Consider the following 22,793-nt stretch of genomic DNA (forward strand, 5'->3'; position numbering starts at 1 on the left):
CTCTTCTCTTCTCTTCTCTTCTCTTCTCTTCTCTTCTCTTCTCTTCTCTTCTCTTCTCTTCTCTTCTTTTCTTTTCCTTCTCATTCCCCAGTTATTAACAAAATTCTTTTTGAAAACAAACAAATAAACAAAGAACAAACCACCACCATCACCACTAGAATAAAAAATAAAAAAATCCAGACTCTTTCTCAGGTTAACAAAGAAGAAGGGGGGCTTGCATAAATGATCCACAGAGATCTGAGAGAAACAGACAACTCTGAAGGTCAAAGAAGGATTAGTAGTAGTAGGAGAGGGAGAGTGATAATGGCTGAACCAGCTTGGGGTGCAGAGCCCTATACTTACAAAGAAGTAGAGAAAGCTTTCAACAGGAGAGAGAGGAAAGAGCTTTGCCTCAGGATGCTGGAGAACAAAGGTTCTAATCCTGGCTTGGCCATTTGTTACCTGTATAATACTGGGCAAGTCGTTTAACCTCCCTGAGATTCAGTTTTCCTAGGTGTAAGATGAAGGGGTTAGACTAGATGGCCTCTAGGGTTCCTTTTAACTATAAATCTTCTAGGTTTGCAGTGCTAACCTTTTTCTTGCCAGGCTTGCTTTCTTTTTATAAAAGTTTAATTTATATTTTCAATTAATTAGTATTCATTTTTTCTTCCTTTCAACCTCCAATTGAAAAGGTAAGAAAAACCAGTGTAATGAATATGCATATTTAATAAAAATTCTTGCATTGACCTCATTCTAAAATGCACATCTCATTCTGCTTATGCAAGATGCATTATGCATTTTTGTATCCATCACCTGTCTGTCAGAGGAATAACCTGCTTCATCACTGGTCCTATGTAATAAAGCTCGATCACTGCATTAATTGAGCAGAGTCCTTAAGTCTTTTGAGGTTGTTTACAATGTTGTCTAGCCTTTGCCACATTTTTTTTATATAAATTGTTCTGGTTCTGCTCACTTTATTCTGTATCAGTTCATAAAAGTCTTCCCAGGTGCCTGTGAAACTACTCTTTTCATAATTTCTTAAGATGTAATAATATTCTATTACATTTATATATTGTACTTGGTTTAGCTATTCCAAAACTCATGGGTGTTCCCTTAGTTTCCAGTCTTTTGCCACTGCAAAAAGAACTGTTTTAAATCTGAAGTTCCTTTTTATAAATTATTTTTTTCAAGATCTCTCTCTCCTACTCTTCCCTCTCCCCATCCCACTAAGAAAGCAAAAAAAAAAATCCCAAAACAAACAAAAAGCAAAAAATCCCTTCTTATAAATATATATGTGTATATATGTATGTATATATAGTCAAGCAAAATACATTGTTGCATCAGCCAAATCCATTAAAAAAAGTCTCAATCTGCCCTCTATCAAGTTCCTATCAGGATATAGGCAATCTATTTCATCATGAATCCTTTGGAATCATGGTTGGTTATTGCATTGATTAGAGGTCCTAAGACTTTTAAAGCTGATTGTCTTTATAATATTGTTAGTGTATGAAAATTGTTTTCCTGGCCTTCTACCTCCAGAGAAAGAATTATTGGAGTCAGATGGATGCAGATCAAAGAATACTATTTTTTTGTATGAGTGGGCTCTTATAACAATGACTAAAATGGAAGTGTTTTGCATGATAATAAAAATTAAATTAAATAAAAAAAAAGAAAATTGTTTCCTTGGTTCTTTTCAGTTCACTTTGCCATCAGTTCATACAAATCTTTCCGGTTCTCTCTGAAATTATTCCCTTGGTCATTTCTTATAGGACAATAGCATTCCATCACATTAACATACCATAAATTGTTCAGCTATTCCTCAATTGATGGGTACCCCTCCCCAGTTTCCAATTCTTTACTACCACAAAAAGAGCTGTAATAAATATTTTTGTACATATATGTTTCTTTCTTCTTTCTTTTATCTTTTTTTTTTTTTGATGTATAGACCAAGTAGTGCTATTACTAGGTCAAAGGGTGTGCACAGTTGAATAGCTTTTGAGGCATAGTTCCAAATTGCTTTTCAAAATGACCTGGACTAATTCTCAGCTCAACCAACACTGCATTAATAATGTACCTGTTTTTCACATAGCCTTCCAACATTTATCATTTTCCTTTTTTCTTTTTGCCAAAATTTCCAATTTGATGGGGGTGAGGTAGAATCTTTGAGTTGCTTTAATGTCTATTTTTCTAATTATTAGTGATTTGGAACCTTTCCCCCCATCTGGCTATAGATAGCTTGAATTTCTTCCCTTAAAAACTATCTTTATATTCTTTAATCAGTTATCAAAATTGATGGAATTGCACTTATTCTTACAAATTTGGATCCATTTCCCAAGTATCTTAGAATTATCAGAAAAAACTTGTTGCAAAGATTTTCCCCATTTGCCTGTTTCTATTCTAATTTTAGCTATGTTGCATTTAGCTGTATTCTGTTTGCATAAAACCTGTTTAATGCTACATAATCGAAATTTTCCATTTTACCTTCTGTGACCCTCTAGATTTGACAGATACTTTTTTTCTTGCTTCTCTTGAGGTTCCTTCTTTATAACTGCTCATGAAGCTGGATTTCTAGAGGCTCTGAGGGCTCAGGCCACTGCTACTTCTCCAATGTGACTTACCCAGGGTCACACAGCTAGGAAGTATCTGAGGTCAGATTTGAACCTAGGACCTCCCATCTCTAGGCCTCGCTCTCAATCCACTGAGCCACCTTGCTGCCTCCCTTAAAGAACTATATTCATTATTTATATATTTATGATTTATAATTATATTGTTTATATTTATTATTGTTAATAATTTTTACTAATGGTCCCCTAGCTCCATCCCACACAGATATGATAGTAGAGGGGAAAAGATGTTCCCTGGGACAAAGCCCCTAGGTTGATCTCTTCCTACCCCAATGTGTAGAAAGGCCAGGTTGTCTCAAGGCACATTCCCACCAAAGAGTTTATTCTAGTGATACCTGACTCAGTGGAACTTAGAAGGCTTACTTTTATGTTAAGTGAGTGGCATGCAGATATGATGCAAAATACCATTAAGCACCGTTTACAGTTTTGTAGTGAATCTCTCAGGTACCCTGAATTCCATCTTAGAATCAATACTGTATATTGGTTCCAAAACAGAAGAGTGGTAGGGGCTAGGCAGTAGGGGTTAAGTGACTTGTCTAGGGTCACACAACTCAGGGACATTTAACAATAGGATCACCACCAAGGAAGACAACCACAGTAAGCAGAACTTGTCGCAGTACTTCAAGTTGGAAGGGACCTCAGAGGTCCGACCCATTTTGAATGGGAATTCTTTCTCTATTAATCTCAACAAATAGTCATTCAACTTCTGTTTGAAGAATTTTAGGGAAGAGGACCTCACTACCTTTTGGGATAGCCCATTCCATTACTGAAAAATTCTAATTGTTAGGGAAGATTCCTTTATATGATGCCTAAAGCTGCCTCTCTGCCATTTCCTCCCATTGCTCTCCTTGGGGCTAAGCAGAGCAAATCCAATCTCTCTTCCACTTGACAATTTATCAGATACTTGATGACAGTTCTCACATGTTCCTCCCTCCTCTGAAATATTCTCTTCTCCACTTCCTTCTAGTTCTTCCCTCAAAGCTCTCCCAGTTTTGAGATCCCTCCTCTGGACACACTCTCTCTCGCTGCCCGGATGTGGTCTACTGAGGGCTCAGTGATTCCATCCCTCCTGCAAGCGAGCGTGTTAGCTTCTCTCCTCTCTCCATCAAGCTGCAATTCCCTCGGTGCTGCCCGTGCCCTTTTGGCATCAGCAGCACTTTGCTTCCGGGCCCTTGCCGCTGCTTCACCCGTTGTGTGCCTGAATGGATTCTGCAGATTAGGAAAGAGCTCGAGAAGTCATGCTCCTGACGACTGCAACTGGGATTCAAATGGAGGGTCCCGCACTTATATAGCTGGCATTTATAGAGTGCTTAGAAGCTGGCAAAGTACTTCATATGTGTTATCCCATTTGAACTCCAAAGCAACTCTGAGACAGATACTATTCTCAACCCCATTTTATAGCTATGGAAACTGAGGCTGAGGAAGGAAAGAAGGAAGGAATGAAATCAGCATTTATTAAATGCTGTCCATCAGGCAGCAGAGCAGCTAGGTGGTACGATGGATAGAGCACTGGGCTTGGGATCAGGATGACTCATCTTGAGTTCAAATCCTGCTTCAGACACTTATTAGCTACATGCCCCCATGCAAGTCCCTTAACCCAGACCCATACTAACTGTGTGACCTGGGGCAAATCGCTTAGTTTCTGTTTGCCTTTTTTTCCTCCCAGTCTTGTTTGCCATTTTTATTTATCTAAATAAAGATAAATAAATAAATAAAACAGCCCTGAGAAGTGTTGGAGGGATGAACACTTATATCAGTGTAGAGGAGGGATAGTGTAAGCTTGCATGTGACATGGAGGACCAGAAATTTATAAACTCACCAAAGTGACCTGGACTTAAGAGGTGGCACTTGTTTTCCTGACAAGGAGGAAAGACCCTGCCTTAAAGGATGGCAAGCAGAGCTCTTTGTGACAGGGCAGGAAGGAACCAAGTGGTCACTATAATACCTCTATTTTTTCATCTGTAAAATGAGCTGGAGAAGGAAATAGCAAACCTTTCCAGTATCTTTGCCAAGAAAACTCAAATGAGATCATGAAGAATCAGACGCAACTCAATGACAACAATAATATGACAAAAATGTTGTGCTAAGAACTTTATGAATGTTATCTCATTTGATCTTCTCAACAACCCTGAGGATGAGGCATGTTCGTTATCTTCATTTGACACTTTAGGGAGTGGGGCAGAAGTGACTAGACTAAGGTCACACTGTTAATGATGTGTCCGAGGCAGGATCCAAATCCACTTCACCTAACTCCAAATTCCAAGTTTGTGCTACACTGTACACTGTACTCTATCTTTCAGGGTATGAGCTGGCAGAGTTTTTCATCCCTTGGTTTAGCTTTGAAGAAGGTAGTGTCATTTCAGTTCCATGATGAGACATCCCAGTAGGACTCAGATGGAGGTTTTTATTGTATCTTGTATATCTATACTTATATGTCCATCAATCTCTCTCTGTCTCTGTTTCTCTCTCTGTCCTTAAAGGGTTCTCCTTTTAGGGATACAGAGTGTATCAGGACTAGATTATATCTCACAAATCACCTACAAATGTTGCTTGGTGAGTATCTAAGATTCATGCCTATGTGCCATTTTCCCAAAACTGTAGATGCCTTCAGGATTGAACCTCTGTTTTCTAATTCTTCCACTCCCCATTCAGAGCCCTTTGTATATGTGGTGGGTACACAGTGCTGACAATGATTCCTGGATTTTGCACTGGAAATTCTCCTTTTTAAATTCCCCATGTCTGATTGTGACACATCTCCCATCCCCTTCCTGGCCCAATAAGGACTCATTGCCTACCTGACACAGAGAGTCGGGCCCCGTTACTTTGGCGGGTCTCACCACTGTACTTGTGTTTGGTGATGCAGCGGTATGTAGACAGGGCGTCCTCCTTCTGCACATCTGAGATATACAGCCCACCATGGAAAGTAATAAAAAACCTATTTTCTGGAGACACAAATGGGAGAGAAGTAGCTGATTAGTTGATTGGCCTGGCATTAGTGCCTAAGAGCAGGTCCCAGGCTGCCATATTGAAAAAGGGGAACACACTAAATAAGAGCACAGAAGTAAATCTGTTATAGGGGAGAATATTCCATGCAAATGAATATTTTACTCATGTACATAGATTTCAAGAATTACAGTCAAGCATCCATCCATCCATCCATCCATCCATCCATCTATCCATCTATCCATCCATCCGTCCATCCATCTGTCCGTCCATCCATCCATCCAACTATCCATCCATCCATCCATCCACTCATCTACTCATTCAAGAAACACTTGTGAAATTCTTGTTATAGGCCAGGTACTATGCTAGACATTGGATATACAAAGACAAAAAACAGTCTCTGCCTTCAAGAAACAATGTATACACAAATATATAAAGTAAACATGAAATAATGGGGCAGGCTAACAACTGAAGAGATTAGGAAAGGTCTCATCTAGGACGTAGGACTTGAAGTCACTTTTGAAAAAAGTGATGTACTCTACAAGGTAGAGATAAGGAAGGACTGAATTCCAGGCAAGATAAACAACAGTGAAAAAGCCTAGAGACAGGAGTTGGAAAGTCTTGCACAGAGAACAGGCAACAGGCCATTTTGCCTGGAATAGAGGATACGAGAGGGAATTGCCTATAATAACCCTGGAAAGATAGGCTAATGCTGGACTGTGAGTATTTTATTCTTTTCTTTTAAAGCTACTTTGTTTTCTCAATCACATGTAATAACAATTTTCCACATCAGTTTTCTGAGGTTATAAGATCTAAATTGTGTCTGTCTCCCTCCCTCCCTTCCCTCCCCCTTCCTGGAGATGATAAGCAATTTGATTTAGTTATACATTATCATGCAAAATCTGTCTCCATATTGTTCATTGTTGTAAGAGGATGTGAGGATTTAATTCTAAAGTCAAGAGAAGATTTCTGGAGCCTCTTGAGAGATACGGCTAGACCTTTGATTTGTACAAATTGCCTAACTTCTTGAGACTTCATCAGTTTCCTCATCTGTAAAATGAGGAAGATGAATTAGATTATCACTGAGACCTTTTCCAATGTTAGGTCATAGAGAAAGCTGAGCTGTTCTCTCCCATAGGCCATCTCTGGGTGTGGCAAAATCATCGGTCAGTACATTCAGGTGTCAATCAAAAGTTTGCCTGCCTAGCGCTGGGCACTAAGTTTAAGATCTCAGAGCTATGCCACCTGTGGACAGTTAGGTGGCACACTGGATGGAATTTGGGGCTTGGGGTCAGGAAGACCTGAGTTCAAATCCTGTCATTTACTACCTCTGTAACTCAGGATAGGTCATTTAAACTCTCTTAACTGTAATGTGGAAGAACTCTTAGACTTGTGTTGATTGGCTCCTGAGGGCACAACTATGAGCACTGTGTACAAGTTTGCTGACACGTTAGGGGGAAACCACCCAAATTCCCTAATGTTCAGGGCTGCTCAGAAGTGTTTTAGGCTTGAGAGATAATGGATTCTTCTTCTCTTGAGGAATTCAGATGAAGACCTGCAGAGGTCCTTGTTCTGGGTACTTTAGAGAAGGTTTTTATTTCAGGTATGATTCGGATTCTCACTCAGCCATCATCAACAAATAATTACTAAGCATCTACCACGTGCCATACAATGTGTTAGATATTGAGGGTTTGAGGACAATATGAAATAGTACCTGCCCTCAAAGACTTTACAATCTATTGGAAGAAACAAGCTGCCTCTCTCTCTCTATACACACACACACACACACATATGCATATATACATATATACATATCCACATAAAGATAGATAGCATAGCATAGACGAGCTGGCCTCCAGCCTAGAAGACCTAGATTCAAATCCTGCCTCTGACACAAACTGACTATATAACCTGAGTAAGTCACTTAACTTTCTTAGTTCTCTAGGCAACTATCTAAGACTATAAATTGCAAGGAAGGTGACAAACTGCTTTGATAGAGGGGGTTCCTTCATCTAGGAGTTACTTCTTTATAACCAGTGAAATCAGAGGTCCAGTCCCCAACTCAGGACCCCTGATGTCACCAGTTTTATATAAATATATATATATATATGTGTATATACATATATATATGCACACACACAAAATAAATATCTTTATTTGCCTCAGTGTCCCCTTTGAACCTTCTTTTCACTGTAAGATCATAGGACCATAGATTCAGAGTTGATGGGATCCTTTGAAGTCATTGAGTTCAACATCCTCATTTTACGGATGAGGACATGAAAAAGATTAAACTGAAGAGGCTTGCTCAATGTCACTCAGCTGAGTTGAGATTTGAACCCAGGTCTTTCCAATTCTAAGTCTGGCATTCCATCCTCTGTGATGTGCTGACTGGCTGGATGTGTTCCTTCAATTTCATATAATAGACAAAAGTTTTCAGGGATCACAGATTGTTTCCTTTCCTCTCGTTTTTAAAAAATTCTTACCTTCTGTCTTAGAATCAATACTGTGTATCGGTTCCAAAGCAGAAGAGTGGTCAGGGCTAGGCAATGGGAGTTAAAAGACTTGTTCAGGGTCACACAGCTAGGAAGTGTCTGAGTTCAGATTTGAACCCAGGACCTCCCATCTCTAGGCCTGGCCTCAATCCACAGAGCCACCCTGCTGACCTTTCTTCTTTTTAGATGCCTCCTGAGAGTCAAAGGTAGGAAAAGGCTGACGTCCAGTTATTCTCCAGGCTAGTCTTCACCTGCTACTTTCTGATTCAGGAGTGGTATTCATCCCTCTGGCTTCTCCTTATGCTTTCATGGTAGCTTCTACAGCGCTGTGGCAGAGCTCCCCACTCCAATAATAATAACAATTCCTTACAGTTGTATCTCATTTCCTATATTACAGAGTGTTTTCACATCTGTTAATGCATTTGATCCTTGTAATAAGTCCCTGGAGTTGTCTGGGCAGGAGTCATTGCGCTCATTTTACAGATGAGCAAATTGAGGTCCATAGAGATTATGATTTGACCAGTGTTACCTGACTAAAAATCATCTTTTCTACTTGAAAAACAGAGAAGCTTTCCTCCAGAAACCCCTTATCGCTCTTCTGCCTTGGAACCAATACACAGAATTGGGTCTAAGATGGAAGGTAAGGACTTGAATTTTTTTTAAAAAAATAGAAAATTAGGGGAAAAGACAATGCTTAACCCACTGATTCACTCCTGGCATCTCAGGCCTCTTCAGTGGTACAGATATTTGCCTGGGCTTTGGGAGGGACCATCCTTGATCTCCTTCAATCACTGATTGGCTCCCCATCCCATTGGGACAATGGGCCTATGCCCTTCTTCCTAAAGGAAACTAAGTTCTCCAGGCCCAGATATCACTTCCCCCCAGTTCCTCAACTTGGAATAAACTGGGCCCAGCGTTGTGCTCGTTCTCTGCTGAAGTGAACCGTCCCGACTCCTTCACCAACAGATTCCCCAAAGGGGAACAAGTAATAGCCAGAAAGACCTTGTGAGCTTTGAAAGTTGGAAGGACCATTAAAGGTCCCCCCAGCAATGGGAGCTGATGAGAAGCCATCACCGAGCAGCCTGCTCAACCTGGTCTGGCTGTGAGTCATACTGGGTCCACAAGGGAACCCGTTCATCCATCACCTATGCTGTCCCTCAAAGGGACCTTCCTGGGAACTCTTTGAAGGGAGAAAAGGACTCCCAAGAAGCAGCGTTCTGTAACAACCACTTTACAGACTTCTCTCTGTCTAGGGTCCGGAGTGTAGACAAAGGAGAACATGCTCCAAGTTGGGGAAGTTGTGCTCATTATACTTTCTCATTAAATATCCTGTTGTAAAAAAAAAATATTTTAAAAGGCTAATAGGAATAGATACTTATTTTTTATTTTTAGTTTATTGAGGTAGTAGGTGGCACCATGGATCTCTAGAGTCTTGGAGTCAGGAAGACCAGAGTTCAAGTCTTGCCCCTTACATTTATTAGCTGTATTATCCTAGCTCTGTCTTCCTTAGTCTCATTATCTGTAAAATGGGGATAATAATCGCACCCAGCTCACAGAGCAATTGTGAGGATGAGATGACATCTTTAAAGAGCTCTGCTAACCTTAATGTACCACGTAAACGCCATTATGATTATTATTTTTTTTATCAATTATTATTATTTTGCTCCAAGGGCATGTTGGCCCTGGAGAGAAGGAGAGATTCTCAGCGAGGGGAACCAGAGGAAATGCTTCTGGTAGAAGAGGGATTCTTTTGGCCCGGCACTTGGCTGGTTCTAGCATCCAGTCATCGTTTCGCCATTTCCCCCAGGCCTCCAAACCATGCACACAGACACATAGAATCACAGAACTCTGGGGTGTGGGTGGAGGGAGGAAAGGAACTGAGAGGAGGAGGTGGGAGGAGAGAAAGAGAGACCTACTGCCAACTGACCCAAGGAATCAGGGGAGGGAGGATCAGAGAGAGGCTGGGCCCTTAGCAGCCCAGATCTGCCTGTGCTTTCTTGTCCCCCTCTTGTGACATCCCAAAGTCACTGCAGAAGCACCCGAATTATTTATTACGTAACCAGGAGCAGAATGCAGAACAGTTGGAGGGTGGTGGTGCCAATCAGAGCCACCAAGAGGGGTGGGGACTGGAGAGGATGTCCAGGCGCCCAAGAGAGAACCATGAAGCAGCCCACAGGTGCCCAGGGCTCTGGCGTGGAAGGACCTCATGATCCCCTGGCTCCAGCAAAGCCAGGAGAAGAACTCATTGGATAGACTGGAATTTTCAGTGGGGGGTGGTAGGTGGGGTGGGGGGAAGAGGGTGTATGGTGGTTGGGGGGGGAGATGTTGTTTCTATAGCAACAAAAGCAGCTGCTGCATCTGATGTTTCACATCCTTCACTGTTCTCATTTTCTTCCCTCCCCCCTTTTCTGTGCATATTTAATTGCAGTAACATATTCAGACACTGTCTATTGCTCCTCCTGAAACAAAGGCGTGGAGAGTCAGGAGATGCGCAGTATGATGGAAGGGAAGGAGAAATCAGGGGTATTATGTTAATCTCCTCTGGGGGGGAACTTGTGCAACATTAGTTGTGCATGTTTGATGAGAATCCATTGATAGGCTGCTGAGGAGAAGGGAGGAAGACAAGGGGTTTTCTCCTGCCATCCAGGGAGGGTACTGAGAGCTCTAAGGGACAAGGGGATCTGACGAGGGCCCAGTGGGACCAAGGAGACCCTCTGTGGCCACGACCTTTCCCCCACTGTACCAACAAAAACCATGGAGAACCCTGACTGGGAACCTCCTACAAGCCTCCTCTTATCCCAGAAAGAACCAGCTTTTAGGAATTGGGAAAGATCAGAGTGCTTGGCCACTCGTTCACCATGGGAGCCAGGCTCTTGACCTTTCTGTGTCTCATTTTGCCCTCCTGTAATATGGGGAGAATAACAGCTACCTCTCCTGGAAAGCACGAATGGCATAAGAGATGTGACAGTACAATTAGTTCTCATTATCTAAGCAGCTCTTCTACTTTTAATTGGTCTTAATTGCTTAATCTCCAGGCTTATTTCTGCCCTCTCTGCCCCTCTGTTTGCTTTTCTGATTCCTTCTAGATGGGCTGTAGGGGTCTAGAGAGGCAGGAGAAATACGGGTGAGAGCTCTGACCTCTGAGGGGCGAGATAAGCATGGGTACATCCTCGGTAGGGCGCAGCTGCCCCATGCAGGCCCAAGGGATGTCAGGAACTCATACAAAGATGGGGCCTCAGTCAATGGTAATCAGTTGCCAAGAGACCTCTCACTCTAACATTTATATTCTCCTTGTCTTCTCTCTGCTCATCCATCAGCTTCAGGCAGGGAGGAATGTGCTCAGGTGATACTGAGACCTTCTGAGGGAACTTTGTTCTGCAGGGGACGAGAATCCTATCCATACCATCACTGAAAAGTTGGCATTATATATTGCTTTATAATCTGCAAAGTACTTTATACAAATCATACCATTTAAATATCAGAATGACCTTGTAGAGGGGGGGGGGGGGATTCCATATGTGTTCATCCCCATTTTCTACCTGAGAATACTGAGTCTGGGAAAAGTCAAATGACTTTCTCAGGGTCACATAGGTCTTAAATAATTTAACCAAAATCCAGACCAAAGTCTTCTGACTACAAATCTCATGCTTTTCCCATAGTGCTGCACTTTCCTTAATTCCATCAACTTTTTTTTTCATGTGACACAGTTCTGAAGCATTTGCCATCTTCTGGATTAGCTCATCTGTCGAGGTCCTGAGCATCTGAAGAGACCACAGAATTTTAGAGATGGAAAGGATAGGAGAGAGGAGTCCTTGCAAGCCCTTCATTTTATAGAAGAGGAAAAGGCTCTAGTTCAGGGCATGTGACTTGTCCAAGGTCACCCAGAGAGATGGGAACAATGCTAGAATAGAGAGAATTAAGGCAAACGGGGGAAGATAAGAGAAAGGGCATAAAACTCAGAACGAGAGTCGCTGCCTGAATGGGAAAGCAGAGAACCTGGTTCCTGTCTACATTCTAGTTTGTTCTTTCCCTTTTCATTATTCTGTCGCTGCAACTCCTCACCTCTAAATCTGGCCTCTTGGGAAATGAAGGAGATTGGGGGGAAATCAAGGGATGACAGCTGTGGGAGAGTGAACGGAGGAGCTAAGTGACCTGACAACATCTTTTCTTTCTTTTTCTAAAAGGTCAAATAGCTGGGGTTGGAAGAATCCCCAGAGTCCAGAAAAGCCAGGGGAGATAATTGATAGAAGCCTCTCTGTTCAAGACCACACAGAAGGGACTTAGAGGCAAGAAATTGGACCAGAAGAGCTACCGATGAAGGTCATAAGAGAAAATCCCTTGGCTCTGCCCTAAGACAGCCAGCAGTGTTTTGGGGGGCGGGGAGAGGACATAGCACTGTGGTAATTAGTGGTCTGTGGAGTTGGGGAGGGGAGAGGATAAGAAAGATGGGACCTGGATTGTTCTAATCCTTCTTCAACCTCTAGGGAAGACTGGAAAGCAGTCTAATAATACCGATTCACATTTCTCAAAATCTTTAAGGTTTACAAAATACCTCTGTGAGGTAGGAGGTAGTAGTATAGTTAGCTGTTAAAGCTATATTAACTTAAAATGGCCCTAAGACTTTGGGGACAACCTGTATTACTAGCCCATTTTACAGATGAGAAAACTGAAGAATGACAGAGGTCAAATGATTTGACAGAGAGTAAATGTTGGAGCCAGGATTAACAACCCAGCTGCCCTCATTCCAAATTTGATTCTTTTTCTACCATACCATGTTGTTCCGTCATTTTCAGTCCTGTCTGACTCTTTGTGACACCATTTTGGGTTTTCTTGGCAAAGATACTGGAATGGTTTGCCATTTTCTTCTCCAGTTTATTTTACAAATGAAGAAATGGAGGCAAACAGGATTAAGTGACTTGCTCAGGGTCACAAAGGTAGGAAGTGTCTGAGGCCAAATTTGAACTCAGGAAAATGAATCCTCCTGCCTCCAGGCCCAATGCTCTATCTACTGTGCCCCTAGTTGCCCCTCTATTACTGCTTCTCTAATGAATGAAAGAGAAAGTGGATGGGCAACAAGAATGTCTGAAACTGGAGGGTGGAGATATGTGGAAACTTTAGAAATGCTCATTTTGGAGGACTGTTGTGGGTTCCTTCAAACTCATTCAATGTCTCTGTCATATTTATGTCTTTTCTTGCTCAGCATGACAAGTTACTCACGATGACAGCAAAATGCCTTTTATTCTATTTCCAGTGCCTTTTGGAGGAGTCCTGGCTGGTAAATCTCTAGTGCTTATTTACAAGGCCACGTTAACAGCTAGTTGTCACAGCTGTGACCTGAAGGTTAAAAGAATCAGTCTGGGGAAGGTTCTGAAAGCAAGTGTGCTTCTGTTTATGCTACTGCAAAGTTGGCTGGAAACAGATTGTTTGCAAAATTTTTAAAAGCACTAGAGAAACCTTCAAAGGAAGCTTTAAATTATAAAATGTTGAATTTGGGGTGAGATGACTTGAATTCCAATTCTGGCTCTGATATGGATTCCTGCGTTACCTTAGACAAGCTATTTGACCTCTATGCTCCTTTAGGGTAGAGGCTGGTATGGGGTGGCTAGGTGGTTCAGTGTATTGACAGCTCAGTGTATTGATAGAGATGGGAGGTCCTGGGCTCCAATTTGGCCTCAGATACTTCCTAACTGTGTGACCTTGGGCAAGTCACTTACCCCTCACCGCTCTTCTGCCTTGGAACCAAGAAACAGTATTGATCCTAAATAATAGAAAACAGAACTCCCTGAAATCAGATTCCCAGTGTCTCTAGATCTATAACCCAGAGGCCCTCTTCCAATCAGTCCAACACTTTTATTTTTTCTCTTGCTTTTTAAATAATCTCCTCCTCAAGAAACATGAGAAATAGTTGAAGACTGAGTCTTTAGTGCCTGCTCTTCACAATGCTTTTCTCCTCCCTCACTTTCGGTTCTCTGACTCTTTCCCTCTCCCCTTTCCACTTGCTTTCAGTTCAACTTTCTTCTCTCTCCTCCTCCTTTATTTTGTTTTATTTTTTCAGTGGGAATGGGATGGAGCATTGTGTTCAGCCACCCAGGATTTAGCTGGGGCCAGCACAGAGCAGCCAGAGGAGGAGGGAGTGCCAGCTCTTTCCCTTTCAAGAGAAGGATTTGGTGGCCAATTACCTTCCTCACCTTTCAGCTGGTTAAATTATCACCTTTGGATTTACTTCCATTGACTGAATCCTAGCATTAAGCTCTCCTTAGCTGCCTGGGTCTCTGCCTGGAAAGTGAGTTAAGCAGTACGGGCTGGCCTGGGGTTGCCACAATTAAAATGCTTATTGGAGCAGGTAGCAGCTTCCTTCCCCTTTCCTCCCTTCTCAGGCCAACTCAGCCCAACTCCTTCTCTCCCCAAGAAGCACACTTCTTGTTCTATGGTCATCGCTTGGTTAAAATCTGCATGTTTGGAGGCAGCTGGGTGGCTCAGTGGACGGAGAGCCAGGTCCAGAGTCCTGGGTTCAAATCTGGCCTCAGACACGTTCTAGCTGTGTGACCCTGAACAGGTCACTTAACCCCCATTACCTAGTCCTTTCCATTCTTCTGTCTTGGAACCAATACACAGTATGGATCCTAAGACAGAAGGTAAAGGTTTTTTAAAAAATCTGCATGTCCAGGAGGGGGAGATTTTCCAAGGCATCTTAGGAGTTTGGGTTTGGAGGCAGTAAGGGCTGAGGAGATAGAGGCAGAGCCATTCTGGGGAACAAGGGCCTGGGGGCCCTTCTCACATGGAAACACCCAGCTCTCTTGCTGACAACCTCATCCGGTGGCGGGTTTCTCTCGTTCTTCTGTCAGTGACTGGCACTGTTTTATGAGTGGTGTGTTATCTTCTACTCTGAATGGATATGATGTAGCTGGGAGCCAGGCAGGAAATCTGGGATCTCTGGTTCCTTCAGATGATCCACAAATGGGATGATTTCACAGCCCTTCACAGTCTTGGTGGCCTCCTTCCTGGGGATGCTCGTGAGCTTTTCAATTCCATCTTAAAATGCAGCTTCAGAGCTGACTGCAGACGGCCCTCCCATAGTGGGACTGGCCATCCCAGAAAAAAAACAGGGCGATTATCTCCCTTGTTCTGGAAACTCTTTCTCCTCTAATGCAGTCTAAATTACATTAGCTTTTTTGGCTACCACCATACAATGTCGATTCATATGGAGCGTGCAGTTGGATAAAACCCCAGGTCTTTGTCACGTGAACCGTACTTGGGATTATTTTTCAAACCCACGAGACTAGCTTAGGGTTAAGAGTATTAGAACCAGTGGGAGTGCGCCCCTTATCCCAGTTTACACATAAACCTATAACCTGTGCCACATGGGGAATGGGGAGGTAGCTCTAGCCAGGCCCCGTTATCAGAAAATAATTTATTCTCTTTTAAAAGAAAGGAGATATTTAGACCTGTCACTTTGCCCAAGTCTGTTTCTCTGAACTGCTGCTGGCCAGAGCTGCGATTGGCCCCAGGGGCCTCCCAATTCTGTAAGAAAAATTGCAATCAATACAGGTTACCAGTTACTGCTCTCTCCAATAGAGATTTATAAAAACAATGGGGTCAGGCCTGCAGCTCTGAGCCAGGCGGATAGTTCATAAGACTAATGAGATAACTCGCCCCCAACACCCGGAGGTTGCTGTTTCTGCGCACACGTTCTGTTTGAGCTGCTGGGGGAAGATCGATGAGGACCGGCATTTATGAATTAGCCCCCGTTGGCACAAGCCCAGGGTTCTGTGAAGTTATTTCAGGGCAACTCTACAGGGCTACCCTAGAGAGTTGCCCAAAGGAGGGAGGCACTAGAACTTCTGTTCCTGCATTTATTTATTTAATCCATGGGCTGACAAGGCCTTTGATTCCCAAAGTCTGGGAAGGAGGAGTCCGGCTCGAGTCCCACTCTTGCCTTGAGATTCAAGGTCTCAAGAATAGATGAGCTTTGCATCACCGACGTGAGAGGGCAGCTCTGATACCGGTTCCCTGGGCAGAGCTCTCCGGTCTTTTTAGATAGACGGCTGGGGAATGCTTCAGAGGAAGGAAGGGGCTTTGGATGTTGGTGGAGATGGAGAGAGAACTTATATCTTTCTAAGTGTTGGTGACTTTCTTGGCAATGACATAGGGGTGGGGGCTAGGGTAGAATCACAAATGCTTTGCTTTTTTAAACCCTTACTTCCATCTTAGAATCAATACTGTGTATTGGTTCCAAGGCAGAAGAGCAGTAAGGGCTAGGCAATGGGGGTGAGGTGACTTGTCCAGGGTCACACAGTTAGGAAGTGTCTGAGGTCAGATTTGAACCCAGGTCCTCCCATCTCTAGGTCTGGCTCTCAATTCACTATCACAAATTTTTGAAAGGGATACTAGAGACCATGTAGTCCAATACACCTGATGAAGAAACCTCTTGAAGTTATGTCAGATCTTTCCTCATCTACTAAGTACAGGCGTCCTTTCCATATCAAGGGGATTAGGGGCACAGTGTCCCCTTGATCTGGAAAATCCATGTGAAAATTTTTGCCTTTTCAGTTCTTTTCACAAACTTTAACTTTTTACTTGTTTTAACTTAAAAGAGATTGTATGTATTTATGGTGTTAAAAGATAAAATATATTGATATTGTTATATATTTTTAAGTTTCTAAACTTTTTCTATGTCATCTGCCACCTTCACATGTCATCTGTATCTTCTGCAAAACTCCCCCAAATTTCCACTAATTTCTTATACCAACCAGAGATGGGGAAAGTTGTGATGTGAAAGGGATACCTCTACTGTCAAAAATTTTCCTGAGAAGGAGGCAAACTACTCATGTCTTTCTATCTGATGAAGCCTTCCTTAATCAACAGACATTCATTAAGCATTTACTACAGGGCAGACAGGCAGCTAGGTGGCTCAGTGGATAGAATGCTGGGTCTAGAATCAGGAAGACTCATCTTTCTAAGTTCAAATCTGGTCTCAGATACATACTAGTGACCCTGGGCAAGTCACTTAACCCTGCTTGCTTCACCTTCTTCATCTATAAAATGAGCTGGAGATGGCAATGGCAAACTATTCCAATATCTTTGCCAAGAAAATCCCAAATGGGATCATGAAGCTGGACATGACTGAAAAAATCACCACTGCCACCACCACCAACACAATATTAAGTGCTGGGCATACAAAGAAAAAGCAAAATAATCCCTATATAAGGAATAAAGGCAAGGTAACCTTAGGGGATAAGGCACTAGTAGTTGGTTGCAAGAGAAAGGAAGGGTGGAATTAGGAAGGAGCCTTCCCAGAGGTCATGGAAAGAGGATAAGGATTCTAAGAGAGAAGAGATATTCCAGGTACTGTGCTAAGTACTTTACAAATATTTTAAACTCCCAACAACCTTGTGAGGTAAATGCCTTTGTGAGGACCATTTCATAGTGGAAGAAATTCAGGCAGACAGACGTTAAGGGAAGAGGGAGAATATTCCAGGAAATAGAGTTTAGTCATTGCAAATGCCCCAAGATGACAGATATAGCATAATGTGTGAAAAATAAAAAAATAGGTCAGCACGTTTGGACTATAAGAAATTGGAAAGGCAGGAATGGCCCAGGTTGTAAAGATCTTTGAATCCTAAATAGAGGTATGTACATTTGGTTCTCGAAATAATAGGGAGCCACTAGAATTTATTGATGAAGGAGGAGGGAGGAGTGAAATGATCAGACTTTTACTTTAAGAAAATCACTTTGGTGTCTATGTGGAGGATTGAATGGCGTGCAGAAAGACTCAAGACGCTGATGCTATCACAGTAATCCAGGAAGGAGGTGATGAGCATCTGAGCTAAAGTGATTTCTGTGAGAGTGAAGATGAGGGATGTGGAGAAAGATTTGGCAGCTGATTGGATAGATGAGGTAAGGATGAAGACTTGAAGATAATGCTGAGCTTTCAAGCCTGGGTGACTGGGAGGATGATGTTGCCTTTGGCAGCAATAGGGAGGTTTGGAAGAGTGGTGGGTTTGGGTGAGAGATGATGACTTTCATTTTGAGTATCCTGCAATTGAGATGCCCATGGGAAATCCACCTTAAAGTGTCCAAATTACAACTTGTGATGCAAGACTGCAGCTCAGGAGAGAATCTAGAGATGGGTATATCGACATGAGAATCATTTGGCTAGAGATAATAGTTGAACCCATAATGAAAACACCAAATGAGAGTCTGTAGAAAAAGAAGGGAAGAGGCCCAGGACAGAGTTTTGGGGGACACCCACAGTTTGGGGAATTTGGGGAATTCAGCAGAAGAGTAGTCAGATAGATGGGAGAACCAAGAAACAATAGAGTCATGGAAACCTAGAAAGAAGAAAGAGTTTTTAGGAAGAGGCTGTCACCAGTGCTGAATGCTGCAGTGGTAAAGAAGTATGAGGACTGTGAGCATTTGAATGTTAATTTAAACTTTGGGAGGGTGGAGGGAATATGGGTGAGAAGGGAGGCTGAGCTGGTGGCCATAAACTCCAGGCTGTGCTGAGAGTTCCAGCTTGCCGATGAAGCTGAGTAGAAAAAGGAAAGACTCTTGTTTTAAGAGAGTGGTTGGTAAGAATGTATCTATGGGCTGAGTGCCAAATTGGCACTAAGGCAGGTGTTTTTACAAGTGGGCAATGATATGATCTGAGTTCTCAGTTGTTTCAGTCATGTCCGACTCTTCTTGACCCCATTTGGGGTTTCCTTGGCAAAGATACTGGAGTGGTTGGTTTACCATTTCCTTCTCTAGCTCATTTTACAGATGAAGAAACAGAGGCAAAGAGGATTAAGTGACTGACTCAGGGTCACAAAGCAAGTAAGTGTCTGAGGCCAGATTTGAACTTGGAAAGATGAGTCTTCCTGAATCCAGGTCCAGCTCTCTCCATTGTGCCACCTACCTTGTCTCAATAATCAGTAGGTTAACAAGAATTTCCTAAGTACCCACTATGTGCTGAGGCACTGTGCTAGGTTCTAGGGATATAAAGAGAAAAATGAAATAATGACAACTTTCAAGAAACTTTAATTCTGTCAAAGGAGACAACATGTATGAATTTGGGGACAGGCACAAGACAGATGCAAGGTAACTTGAGGCTGGGGGCGGAGAGTGGGGAAAGGAGAAGCATAGCTCTGAGGAACCAGGAAAAGCTTCTCTTACAAGGTGGTCCTTAATTTGAGCCTTGAAGGAAACCAGGGATGATCAGTGGCAAAGGAAGGAGAGTGAGGGTAATCGAGGCATGGGAACAAAAAGCATGGGGGTAGGAGATGGGTTATGTGTGTTCCTTTATCCTTACCTAATCTATCCAATCAGCTGCCAAATCTTTCTCCACATCCCTCATCTTTACTCTCACAGAGAGGAGAAGGTGTTATGTGTGAAGAAGAGCAGAAGTCAGGTTCAGTGGATTGAGAACCAGACTTAGAGATGGGAGGTCCTGGGTTCAAATCTAGATTTGGACACCTCCTAGCTATGTGATTCTGGGCAAGTCACTTAACTCCCACTGCCTAGCTCTTATCACTCTTCTGCCTTGGAACCAATACTTAGTATTGATGCTAAGATGGAGGGTAAGGGTTTAAAAAAATAAAAAAAGAAGAGCAGAAGGCCAGTTTGACCAAACTAGCACATGGAACAGTGACTGGAACATAGTAAGTATTTATTAAATGTTTATTGACTTATTGCCTAGATCAGTGATAGGCAAACTTTTGAGTTTGGTGTGTCAAAATTCGCCAAAAAACTGAGCATAACTCGGGCGGTGTATCACTTCGAGAAAAAAACCATAATTTCACAATATTTATAGTTTAAATAACAAAAATATATAATTATAATATATAACTGTATTTAATAAACCCAAAGAGATAAATTAATATAGGTAGAATTGTCATCTATACTGCAGAGTGTCTACACTACACTACAGCAAATGTTTCATCCTCTGCATGTGGCCCCATACTTCTCTGTATGTGTCATCGAAAAGGGCTATGTGTGTCAGTGCTGACACGTGTGTCATAGCCTAGATTGATCCTAACACTATCCTCGAGGAGTCTAGATTTTAACAAGGGATGGGGATTTGGGCTTTAATCACAGATGAAAAGAATATTAGAGCTGAAAAGGAATCTTAGAAAGAATATCTCTCATTTTACAGGTGGGGAAACCGAGACACAGAGAGACTAAGTGGCTTGCCCAGAGGCACCTAGATAGTTAAATGGCAGAGTTGGAATTCCTACACAGATCTCCCATCTCCAAATCTAACCCTCTTTTTAATGTATCTCACTACACTGTGACTTCTCTAATAGTGTGGGGTGTTGGGAAAGACCTTGATTTTAAAGCTAAAAGCCCTGAGTTCAAGTTTTTTCTGTACTACTTAGAGCTGCGTGTCCCTGGGCAACAGTAGGTGTTGAACCAGAGGAGGAAGATGCCAATTAAATAACCTATAACTGGGGTGTGACTATATTTATATGTCTTCTGGCATGACTCCTGGAAGACCTCGGAAGACACTGCCAATTTTTTAAGCACTTAAGAAATATGACACATGTCCTTGATGGGGCACCCTGATGATGCCACCTGCACCTGAGGGTAATAAGAGATGCAAAATCAGCTTTCCAGTCTGGTCCCAAGTGCTTCCTCCTCCCCCTGTTCACATTCTTTTCTTCCTTATTTTCATCTCCCCCAGGCTCAACAGAAGCAGTGGCCGACAAAGGTAGCCACTTCCAGGGGTCACATGCCCCTGCTCACCTGCTCAGATCTGGCTCAGACCTCAAGAGCAGACCCACTTCTACTTCACCCCTGGTCAGGAAGAAACTGAGGTGCTGGGAAAAACCTGGAGCTGGCCTTGAAGGCAACAAGTCTGGGATAGATCAAAAGGTCCAGGAGAGAATCATGCCCTCCAGCTGGCCTCCAGTGGTCCTGGAGCTGCTCTTGGGGTAATGAGGGATGGATACAGTTCTCTGGGGGCTTTCTCTTCACACACTTGCTTGGCTGTAGCACTCTCTAAAAAGGGCCCTACTGAAGCTTTGCCTGAAAGAAAACAGTGTGGCCTAGAAATGTCATCTATGAGAATGTCTTCTCTGGAAAAAACTTCCGTGGCAGGCAGCATGGAGTAGTGAAAAGGGTCTTGGACTTGCTCTTGGGAGACGTGGTTTCCAATCCCAGCCACACCACATTCTCTGAAAGGGATGAGAACGAGGAATGTGGGATGGGGCTCCCTATCATCGATCCAGAATAGAAACTAGAATAGAGGGATCAAAACCCTTGAGGCAACAGCCTCAGAGCCACCAAATAGCACACACCTGGGAGGAGGGGTTGGGGAAGATGGCACAAGTCTCCCTCCTTATCTTTCTTTTCATTTTTCTACCCTTATCCTCCAGGGATTTTTGGTGCCAACTGTGGGTGAGGGTGGAGAACCCCACGTGCCATCCCCTTCAGAAATGCTGACTCTGGGTTATCCCAGAAGAACCCAATTCCCAGGAAAGGAGACCATTTGCTTTTTATGGCTGCCTCTCATTTTCCTGTGTCATCTCCCTGGACAGTGCCTGAGGCCAATGGAGAGCAGCTGGACAACGCTGTTGCCTCCATCCATCTGAAACGTTGAATGGCTGCAGAATGGGCACAGATGTGGGTCGCTGGGAGGTGGGGATGGGTGAGCAGGAAGAATAAGAGGCAGGAGCTGCATGGGGCATGCTGTGGTGAGCACCTTCTCCTCTCTCTTAATCCCTTTCTCTAAGTACAGCTCTATCTTTCTCTGTTACAGGATTAACACACATGTCTCATTCTCCTTTTGCAACAAGATTTTATTTCTAATTATGCTGTAATAAAACTGGGAGCACTCCCAGGGTTTCTTTCAAATGACTTGTACACACACCGCAGATTGGATCCTACTCAGCCCCATTGTAATAGCATTTCCCTGACATTCATTAGACATGCATGAGAGGGATGCTTTAAGAATAGAATTGCATTTAAATGGATTTGCTGAGAGAGGAAGATGAAAAAAAGGAGGGGGGAGGCAGAGAGAGAGAGAGAGAGGTTTGTTGAACAAACTATGAAAACAAGATGCCATAATAACAGGGTGCTGAAATAAGGCTCTTTATTCCAAATTCTCTGCTCAGTGCACGTGGCCGAATATATCCAGTGGCAACAGCCTCCCCCTTCCTCCTACCCCCCACCCCCACTTTTATGCTACCCGACGGGGGGCTTTGTGGTTCCTTGCTGGATGTGTCAGATCCACATGTTGCAACAAAAATAACTGTTATTATGGATGGAGGAAACTGTCGGCCTACTATAGGACCCCCCCAATAGCAAGACAGTGCTGAGAGGGGGACCCCTGTGTCTCCACTGCTCCAGAGGGTACGGGGAGGGGGAGACTAATGGTGCCTCACTGGCTCTAGCACCTGCCTCCAAAATTAGCCTCTGAGATTTAGTCTTGCCCTTTCCTGTGGTTCACCTTCCCCTTTGTACCTATATTCAGCCATGGCCAGGCCTGCCTATCTCCTGTCTGTACCCTGCATGTGCCAAACTCATGCTCAAGATTCCCTGTCTTTGCCTGCGTTCTTTCTTCCTGTTGTGAATGCCCTCCTCCCCGAGGCCCTATTCTAAGTGTCGCTTATGATCCTTCTCCATCTTGGCTTATCTGCATCCTTCCAGGGCCCCCTTCCTCCAAGAAGCTTTTTTTTTTTCTTCTGACTGCTCCAAACAAACTGATATCTCTCTCTCTCTCTCTCTCTCTCTCTCTCTCTCTCTCTCTCTCTCTCTCTCTCTCCTGTCTCTTATA

At 43.1% G+C, this 22,793-nt stretch overlaps 1 protein-coding gene across 1 annotated transcript in view; it reads right to left on the reverse strand.

The window, feature by feature from the left end:
* Window positions 1–22,793, reverse strand: part of DSCAML1 (DS cell adhesion molecule like 1) — a 542,818-nt gene that overhangs the window by 142,890 nt on the left and 377,135 nt on the right. The window contains exon 4 of the mRNA XM_044669027.1: window positions 5,399–5,545. Within this exon, the coding sequence (XP_044524962.1) occupies window positions 5,399–5,545 (147 nt within the window). The remainder of the gene's footprint in view (window positions 1–5,398; window positions 5,546–22,793) is intronic.

The sequence above is a fragment of the Gracilinanus agilis genome, chromosome 3, assembly GCF_016433145.1.
Source record: "Gracilinanus agilis isolate LMUSP501 chromosome 3, AgileGrace, whole genome shotgun sequence".
Classification (NCBI taxonomy): Eukaryota; Metazoa; Chordata; class Mammalia; order Didelphimorphia; family Didelphidae; genus Gracilinanus; species Gracilinanus agilis.